This window comes from Rhipicephalus microplus, chromosome 3 (genome assembly GCF_043290135.1).
Source record: "Rhipicephalus microplus isolate Deutch F79 chromosome 3, USDA_Rmic, whole genome shotgun sequence".
NCBI lineage: Eukaryota > Metazoa > Arthropoda > Arachnida > Ixodida > Ixodidae > Rhipicephalus > Rhipicephalus microplus.
Genome location: NC_134702.1, coordinates 43,533,970 through 43,544,299, shown reverse-complemented (window position 1 = coordinate 43,544,299; position 10,330 = coordinate 43,533,970). Strand labels below are relative to the sequence as shown.

At 46.7% G+C, this 10,330-nt stretch overlaps 1 protein-coding gene across 1 annotated transcript in view; it reads right to left on the bottom strand.

Moving 5' to 3' along the window:
* Window positions 1-1,821: 1,821 nt before the first annotated feature.
* The window catches only part of LOC119161644 (uncharacterized), a 142,500-nt gene continuing 133,991 nt past the window's right edge, over window positions 1,822-10,330 (bottom strand). Inside the window, exons 4-5 of the mRNA XM_075889344.1 lie at window positions 3,850-3,991; window positions 1,822-2,552 (exon numbers count right to left, since the gene is read on the bottom strand). Coding sequence (XP_075745459.1) covers window positions 2,282-2,552; window positions 3,850-3,991 — 413 coding nt within the window. The 3' untranslated portion in view covers window positions 1,822-2,281. The remainder of the gene's footprint in view (window positions 2,553-3,849; window positions 3,992-10,330) is intronic.

The following is a 10,330-nucleotide window of genomic DNA, read 5'->3' as shown; positions in this document are numbered from 1 at the left end:
AAATTTTTCGAATGCGCCTCGTATAAGTGTGGTTATGTCACGAGACATGTGCTCTCTCTTCGCTGCCGTCGTAAATAGTTTGCACGAAACTATAGCGCATACAATTTAACAATTTTGGAGAGGCCCGGCTTGGATGATTGATGCGTGGCTGCTGATCGCTTACGCGAGTAGTGAAATAGCCCCACTCATGCACGCACTTCATGTTCTTTGAATGCGGAACTACCGACCACCCGGTCTCGTGACGTCATTCTGGATACATGCGCTCATTGGTGCCGACTCGTTTGAGTCTTTTTGATGAGGAAATGTCGATGGTCGAAGAGGGATGTGCTATCCGAAAGTTACGTCGTCGTGCGTTTTGACATCAATCATTTTCTATACTGTTGTTTTTCTTCTACCGTACTGGCCGTTAATACCGATTCAGAGACGCACGGCGCCGGCACGTGGCGGCACCTCGTGGGTGAGCGTGGCACTTAACACGACAGGACAGGTGGCATCGAGCGGCTATATCAATGTTGACATAGATGATAAATGATAGGGAGCGTTTTTGTTTTTACTAATTTCTGACACGAAACTGCAAATATCTCGCAGGCAGGACGCCATAAAAGAGTAATTACCTAACATTTTCGCAGAAGCCTCCGCTGTATATGGAGGCGCGTCTTCGGACTAAGTTCATGAAACGTTGCAAGGTACCTTTTAAGACGCCAATCCACATTCCCCCCCCCCCCCCCTTTTTTTTTGTGCTGCCCTCTTTCGTGTATATAAAGGGACGGAGCTTTACAGGTTGATCCAGGACAACCGAGATCGCCAGAACGAAATCCTCTGAATTTTAAAGGTGTGCGGAGGCCCTATACCACAGTGTTTTGTGACTTTACTGCTTTGAAAACAGCGCTTACGCAGTAAAAGCGTAAAAAAAAGGTGGATCATTCATTCCCGGTTGCGTTCCTATTCTGGACAGCCTAATAGATAGCCTTCACTGAGAGCTTATAAAACAACATCAAGCCCAAGTCGTTCGAGTAATGGAACGCATTTGGATGACGTCTGTGCGACATGACGCCGCCTCGCTTCGACAAGAGGAAAAGCAACCTCTCCTTATATACATTCAATAAAACAAAAGCTTACAAAAAGAGAGTAACTGTTATTTCTCTAACATCACTCAAGTTTATATCTATGAGAAATTGAACGTAGCTTACACAGAGCACGTAGAGAAGCGTCTGATTTTGTGCAGACGACGATATTGGTGAAATCCGCGCTGTCGAACATTCCGCTCAGCCGCCATCTTGTTCGGACAGCAAAGTAAGCGTCACCGCATTTGTATGCGATGCTCTCATCGCGAAGATGTTAATTAATCCAGCTACGTGACAACTGGAATGAGACTTAAGATGGCCGCTTTCACCGTTTACGGTGAGTATTGGAACACGGCTCTTGATTGACAAAGGAAAGGAAGTACGCCGACCAGATAAAAGTTTAAAAGAAACTACCTCTTGCCTTCCGTACGGAAGCCTTATTCAAAATGTGGTCACATAACTATAGACGTGTCTCTTATGTGAATTTCAGCACGTGACCGAAGCATCTCGCATAGGACGAGGAAACGTTTCCATCACTTCCACTCAGCGTTTGCCATGTATAGTCTCGAGCGACTAGATATACAAGCGTGATTTCCAGTGTCTCACCTTCCCAACAATACTCGCATTTATTGAGTAAGCGGTGTGATAAATCATAACTGCATGCTCGGCCATACCGTTAGACGCCACTTTCTTCCTTTTCCACATCGTGCTGAACCTAACGCATGCGCCGTCCAACGTTACAGGTCTCCGCAGTGTAAATACTTTCGCTACACGCACATGGGGTCTTGACACAGCACGGGGAATCTTATTTCGGTATCTTGTCTTGCCCATTTTCAAGTACCTGCCCTAACATGCGTGCAGGCATGTTGGGAATCTCAACGTCATTGCTACGTAATACGCTGAATGAAGTCTTACGTATCACGGGCATGTAGGGAGAACATGAGTGCGTTTATCCTGTCTGACGCAATCAGGCTCGGAGGCGGCAGAGAAACGATGTTCCACCGAGTTAATCAACGCTGGTGGGTAACAGCACGTGAAAGGTCCTCCCGACTTGTCTTCACATCAGCGGTCAAGTCATCTGCATTCGTGTAAATGCGATTCGCACGACCTAACTTTTCTTTCAAACTTTTGTTAGGTCGGTGTACTTCCTTTCCTTCGACATGTTTCATCCCGTCTAGACGGATCTCCATGGAACTCTCGATTTCACATTGCTCGATTCAACAGCGTTCCGCACTGATGGACTTGAGCGCCATCGCCGTGATAGCTGCGGCGAGCAGTAGTGGCCACCGGCGCTTCGCCTTAGTTTGGCGGTTTGCCGAAGAGGCGGCGCTGTCGTCGCAGCTTCCTCCGTGCGCGTAGTGTCCGCAGTGGTCCTCGATGAGCGGCCCCGAGATGCGCTGCATGTGGCGAGAGAAGAAGGCGCTCGCCCGGTCACCGCAGTCGCGCTCCACGTGGAAGTTCTTGCACTCCACGAACTCGCTGAAAGCGCTGCGCCCCACCCACGTCGAAGCATTCCGTGGCAGCCGGTGGTCCGTACAGAGAGGATAGGAAAATGAAGTATATTAGAAAAGGTACTAACGCATTGTGGAGAAATTTTCTGACGGAAACTCTCAGTTGTACGAATTCTCAGACAACATTAAGGGGCAGCAGGAAACCATATCCAATGATTTCCGACAGTAGCAAACACACGCCAACATTAGCTAAAGGTTAGTCAACACCAGCCAACCTTGAATGGCAGTCAGCGAATTGATTGCAAACATTACCCAGCGTCAGACAGTGTTGGTGATATACTTGCACGGGAATCTTATCATTAGTTTAATGTCCATGACGGTTTCGTAACAGAAAGTTTTTTATACGTATAGTGCCAACTTCAAGCTTATATTTCATCCTGAATATTGTAGTCTTATAGAATAGCTGTGATGCTTTATTTCACATCACTGGCAGTTTTTTTTGTTTTTTAGCTCCAGAAATAATATTTTAGGCAAAACCAACGACTACTACTAGAACTATGCTGCGACAGTATACTACTACTACTACTACTACTACTACTACTACTACTACTACTACTACTACTACTACTACTACTACTACTACTACTACTACTACTACTACTACTACCACCAACGACAACTACAATAACCATTACTACTGCTATGACTAAAGTACTACTACCACACAACAACAACAACAACAACAACTACTACTACTACTACTACTACTACTACTACTACTACTACTACTACTATTACTTCTACTGCTACTGGCAATTATAATAAATACTAATATCACTACTGTAATCCTACTACTCACGACAACTACAATAACCACTACTACTGCTATGGCTAAAGTACTACTACCACACAACAACTACTACTACTAGTAGTACTACTACTACCTCTACTACTACTGCTACTACTACTACTACTACTACTACTGCTACTACTACTACTACTACTAAATATTGGCCCTACATGCTAAAACGAATGCTACTACTACTATTAGAACTGCCGCTACTATTGTGTGAACTCGACTCCTCGTTTTCTTACCTAAATGCTAAAAAAAAAAGTCCGGCAGCATGTAACCACAATGTGCCCCTCACGTAAGGACATTTTCTTTATTCGCCCATTTCTGTTTCCTTCTCTTCGTCCGCCCCTTGTTTCTAATGATAGCATATGGAGTGATATAGGGGAATCTCTCTTACGTAATCGAAGATGTAATTAGGAGGCTAGATTATAACTCTTGACTATGCCATGTCTGCGAGAGCTATTGGGTAGCTTATACCGACCAGCAGGATCTCTTGAGGCCATGGTCCACGTCCTGCGCCTGGCTCACGGTCTTCGCAAGCTCCAGGGTGCGGCGGTAGGCAGGCGCACACTTCTCTTCGTCCAGCGTCACGTTGCGGTTGCAGCGGGCGTGCCGGAGGAAGTCTGCGCAAAAAGCAAACCACCCCCACTTTTGAAAGATCCGTCAGGACTATCGTCATCACTGCTATTCCATTCATGCCGCACTGCCAAGGCGTAAAAAAAAAGGACGGAGAATGGATTGCCTGCCCTTCTTATCTTGATGAAGTCACTAGTGGCTTGAGCACCGAGTGACTATCTTGTTTCTCTTCCAAGCAGTTCCATGGTCGACCGCAACCTTACGACTACAAAGTTATGCTGGCGAAGATTCATTGGAACGATGAATGCCACGCATAAAAAAACTGGATTACGAACAGATCAAAGCTTATCCAAGAACACTTTTTCTTCCTGATTATTTTTCAGACGAAACGGGAAAGGCTGTTGGACTTGCCTGGCCTTGTCGCTGAGCAAAGAAAGTCATTGTCACCAAATTAATGAGACAAACGTCACACATGCATAATACAGTGAAATCAGTTAGTACAAGCCCTGTGGCTTTTTTGTTGTTCTATGAATGGGAACACGTGAGTGCGTGGGCTGATACTGCCTCCCTTACCTTCATCTGGTGGCAAGCTAAACAACCTGTCGTGGGTGATGTATAACAACGGTCTGTAAGATTGCAACTACCTCTATCCTCTAGGTGATTACGCAAGAGGTCGGGTCAGCGGTGTGCAATCTGCTGTTTGTTAACTATGCTTGGCTTTTCAAAGTGGACTCACCAGCCTCCAGATCTCAACGTAACCGAAAACGTGTGGGGACACCTGAACAGCGCGCTGGTAGGTCGGTTCTTACACGCGCTCTCGGCAGACGACCGTGTGTGTGTAGAATAATGCTGAATGGTTTTGAGTACGATGTACCCTACTACGAGAGAGCACTTGGCTGTCCCAGTGAAAACAACTTGATAAGGGACACAGAATATGTAGTGGCGACCGTTGAGCTGTCATCGAGGAGGAGCGACAGCAACTCAGAAGGGACACGTCCCTGACGGCTGCTCTGTATGAATTTCTACCAACCAGAATATTAGCTGTTATGACCGCAAAGGGGGACAGCACTAAGTATCAACAAGTGCCGCGATGTGGTACTTTTTTTCTGTTGATTTAAAAAGCAAAGTGAAAATCGAGGCTTTTATTCAATTGCAATGAACATTGCAATGAAAATATCATTCAGTTGCAATGAAAATATCATTTTCACGTTTCATGCTCACGTCATTTAACGCTACTGATAAATACAAGTGAAAATCTTCAAAACGTACGAGACTTTTGCTCCTGCTTGCTACGTGGCACCGTCTTGCACTACCATCAAGACCCCAGCGGCAGTCACTGTGCATCCTCTTAAAGCATCGACAACGGACCTACTATAGTAATTTGCGTATTGGCAGGCAACGCGTTCTCGGCTAAGTGGCATTGGGCACCGAAGAGGGTTTTTTTTTCACAGCATTCGACGATAGATATCAAAACGGCAAACCCCCAACACTGAAAGCCCGCCTGTCTGCTCCACGGTCACCTTTAATCGATTTTAATTAGCCAAGGCGTAATGCGAGAAATCCAGGCGGCCGAGCTTCCTCGTTTCGCGCCCACTCGCGTGCCGAGCGCACAGTTTACAAGCAGCAGGCGACACGCCACCAGCAGCGCATGCAGTTTCCGCGGTCGCCCAGACAGTCAAAGCGCGCTTATACCGGCTCCTCTCGGTATATCCACATGCAGTACCGGCACAGTACTGCATGTGGAATAGCACAGAGGCCGCCGGCTTATGCAGGCTTACGTTGCGCTATGAGCGATTTTTTTTTCAAGAAGCTGCTCGCGCTTAGTTAAAAACAAGCAAACGAAATGAAATTAGATATAATTAGGAAAAGGGAAACCGGGCGGGGCAATCGCCTGCAAATTATGCAGGGCTAGATTTGCCGGCTACTTACAACAACCTAATCCTAAACCTGAATCCCGCTGACGCTATCTGCTTCTCTGCGTTTTCCAGCGCTTTCCCATGAAAGATAGCTTCAAGATAATGTGATATCAAGAGATAAAGTTAATCAAACTGCAGTATTACGGCAGGGAGCCTTCATACGGGCGCCAGGGCTGCTCGAGCTGGTCGTGCCGAAATCAAGCACGGGAATGGCGCCTGTGCCAGCGCTCGCAGAGGTACAGTGCGGCCGATCGTCGGTGCGAGTGGCTGAGTTATGTCGCGACTGCCTGCCGGGGTTCCTTCTTCGGGCACCCATTATCCAGCTCTTGTCTCCTATAATCAGTATAATCGTCCCTAAAAGGGAGGGGTTTAAAATATAGCAACTGGTGGCATGTCACTCATGACTGGATGCTTTGTTCGCCAGTAGATGATGCGAAAGGAGGGCTGTGGTGGCTGTCGTTCCCGCTGGAACGCGCTGCAAGCAGCCGCCGGAGCGCGCATGCAGGTCACACGCTCGCTTGTTACCTTTCATGAAATAATGGCAGTAAACATGAAGCTGTGTATGTGAGCCTGTTAAAGACAGTCACTGACACCCAGTTGTATACATTGATTCGCAAATGTACATGATTATAGTATAGAGCAAAAAAAAAGTAAACTGTACATCGTGATGTTTGCTTTCCAGCATTGACGAGCAGAATTCCAGCAAGTTCACTGCGAAACGACAAACTTCCTTTCCTCTACACGAAACACGAACGAAAATCAAGAATAACGGCGTTCCAGTTTCAAGCCACAACGTTTACTCTTAGCTTCGTTTTCTTGACCTGAACTATACCAACTGCCACCGCATAAGGAACTTATCATGGACGAAAAGAAACTTGCGTGAACTTGGTCGCACAGCGTAATCAATACCGCAAACAGAACATGTACGCGCCATACATATATAATGACTGTCCAAGCGTGTTCCTGGCCGAACTTCTCAGTCTGGTTACCAGGCAGACAATGGTCGACCTTCGGCTTTCGCTTTGATAGCCTGCAAATATCGTATTCTGGCATCCGCGAAATGGCCTTCGGGGTGGGCTGTGCTTTGCGTGGTGTTATCAATCCCTCGGTCTGCATTGTGCTTTACAGTTCCTTGTCGGGACATTACTAAATGTTGAGCCTTACGTTTACTCTCTAGTCTTCAAATGCAGGACGCCCGAGCACACGTGTGCAGGTGGTGATGATAAAGAATGCAGTTCATAGCACAGGAATAAAACGCATAAGCGAGGCATTACGACACCTTGTCATGTCTATTTTTTGGGCTCACAAATGTTAATAGGTGAAGAAAACTGAGCTTTGTTATAACAATAAAGGGCCCCCAAACAACTCCAAGCTTATAGTCGAGAGAGTTCCATGGTTTCTTTCTCGCCTTCACTACATTCCCTAAAAAGGCGATACCTCCTCCTCAGCATTTATTTATACATAGAACACGCGGAGAATGACGCCACTAAGTGTTGAACTTATCCGTACTTCTCACTTTTCGGCCTCTCGCTGTTATCTTTACTTGAGTAGTCGGAAACGCACAAAACGAAGTGAAATCAGTTGATCAGGTGCGATAGTCATGGGAGACAAGGCAGAATGGGTGTGCTTCTGGAAGGCAAATCCAGCTGCAGGAGAGAATTCAAAACTGAATTCTCTCTTATATGGACCAGTCGATAGCTTATCTTCTTATGAATGCACGTGAACAGACATCCTGCGTCACGAATTCTGCCTAAAAAACGGAAACTCCAAGAGAGAACAAAGCACTCATTCTTTGTACTTTAGGAGGTTGTTCAAGGACCCCTTAAGGTTTAAGGTAATCTATTATGGTTACGGATCGCTCCGTGTGAGCCTTGGTAAAGTTCCTTTTCTCGATTTTAAAAATAAACAAGACAAAGTTCACATCGTCTATGGCATTGACTTCAGGAAAACCAAGCATGCATGCCACCACCTGTCTGTCACAGAGAAAAGGCGATGTTCAAGCCATTATAATCTCCTAAAACACTATCTCAATAGACACAACAGTAATCGAATGAATCGGGCTGGTGACTCCTACAACCCGCGCACACAACCGGCCTTGCCATAGTAGGAAGGGTAATAAAGTAAGGAAGAGGGGAAATATGCTTTGGAGCTCGACCAACTGGACCTAGGATTGACTGGGGTGTGCGTTGAGCACGAACGCATACTGCTGGAGGTATGTGGAGCTTTAATAGCGAGCGTGCTCAGAGGCCATTTGGCATGACTTGTAGTATGTCATTAGTTTCCATTATACGTTTTTGCCCCTGCTGCGGAGCTTAATCATGTATGCCAATGTCTGTATGCTTCGATCGGGACAAATAGACAAGAACCGGAGTCGCAAAACGCACGTAGGGAACGGAGCCTCACCCCCTTTATCGTCTGGACAAATATTTGGAAGCACTGACATTTGGGCTCATTAGGGCACCATTGCGAAACTCTTTGAGCGAAACGAAACGCGGTGAAAGCAGAATCCGTACTGTGTACTATCCTGTCCACAACGTGTCTTCCGATACCGTGCGTTGTTTATCTCAGCCATTTCACAACGGCACACAGATATTTGCCTTACGGAGGGAACAAAAGAAAGCAAAAACCTCAGATAACAAAGTGGTTCTGCGGACATGTTGTGCAGAATCATGCGTGGGATGGCTTACACAGACTGCCAGCTCATGTAGATGTGCGGTCCGCAGTGCGGGTCGTTTAGTTCGCTATGCAGCAGGTTTGAGCTGCGATTCTGGATGATGACAAACCTTTTCCATAACTCTCCAAAAGAAATGTCCCTGCCTCGCGCGGCAGGAATATCGCGGAACCATCAGCCTGATTATGTCCAATACAGGGCAAAGGTCTTTCTCGTGTTCCGCCAATAAACATGGCTCTGTGCTTGCTGCTGCGAGCCACACTTCTAAATCACATCCGCCCACCTAACTTCCCGTCTCCCACTCACGTGTGTGCCTGCTCTTGGAATCAAGTCAATGATCATTAATGGCCAGCGGTTTTCCTGCCAACGCACTACGTGCCCCGCCCATCTCCATTTATTCTTCGCGATGGGTCCGCCTCGGTGGAACAGTGACTAGGGTGGTCGGCTGCTGATCCAAAGGTCGCGGATTCAATCTCAGCCGTAGCGGGCGCATATCGATGGCGGCGAAATGGTAGAGCCCCGAAAACTGTGCAATGTTAGCGCACGTTAATAAACACCAGATGGTCAAAATTTGCGGAGCCCCACACTATACGGCGTCTATCACGATCACATCGTCATTATGGGACATAATAATAATAATAATAATAATAATAATAATAATAATAATAATAATAATAATAATAATAATAATAATAATAATAATAATAATAATAATAATAATAATAATAATAATAATAATAATAATAATAATGTCATTATTTAGTCTTTAGTCTTTGCCTCCCGCAGGAAAAAAATTCTGTATTTTTTCTCCTGCAAAATAAACAATGTTGAATGTTGAATTATAATTAATATTGTTTCGGGTAGGAAGTCCTTAACACCTATTTGTTTCCTAACCTATACTCCTCTCTTTTCTTGTTTTTGTTTTTTAAAGATAAACGTATCACTTTCCTTTCCACTGCTCGCTGCGTCGTCCTTAATTTAAGGCCTATATACGCCTGCTGTTAACAACCTCCTCCTCCTCCTCTAACCCACGTTGGTGCAGTGGTTATAATGTGACGAACCACCGTGGGCGCAACCTACTCAATGCCATGCAAAAGGCCGGACTGCTCGTTATAAACACGGGTAGCTCTACTCTCGCGCGCAGTGGTGTGTCAGACAGTGCCATCGACCTGACTCTTGTGGGTGGTACGTGTAAATATGAGTGGCAGCATGCACCGGACTCTCAGGGCTCCGACCACTACCCCATCGTGGTCACAGCCCCCTCAGCTAACATCAGGTGCAATCGGGCCCTACAGTGTTGTGAAGTGGACGTGCTTCAGAGAACTGTGTGTTACAGTACCAGTCTCTGCGGACGAGTGCTACGACGCAGCTACCACCCGCTGCACCATGTCTGCGGGCACCCCCACACCAGACATCTTCCTCCTCAACCGTTGCGCCACTCGTCGCAGGGCGTAGATTGTGGCGGTGCGCTCGCAGAAGGCGAAAAATTGGCGTGCCTATAACTGTATTGATGTGGTGTGCCGCAGGCACGCCAGACGCTGTCGATACCAGAGCTGGGGCAGCCTCTGCTCGTCACTATATTGACCCTCAGAACCACGCCCAAGCCTGGCACATCTTCGCTGCCGTTCATCGTACCAGAGAGCCTCGTTGTCCGGTTATCTGTGTTGCTGTTGAAATGAATATCGCCACATAGGAGTTGGCTGAGCTGCTGGCAGGCGAGTTTGCTTCTCCTGTTTGCCCACAGCCACCGCAGGGACTACCACCTGTGCCTGCATTCAACAGTCCTGAGCTGTTCGCTC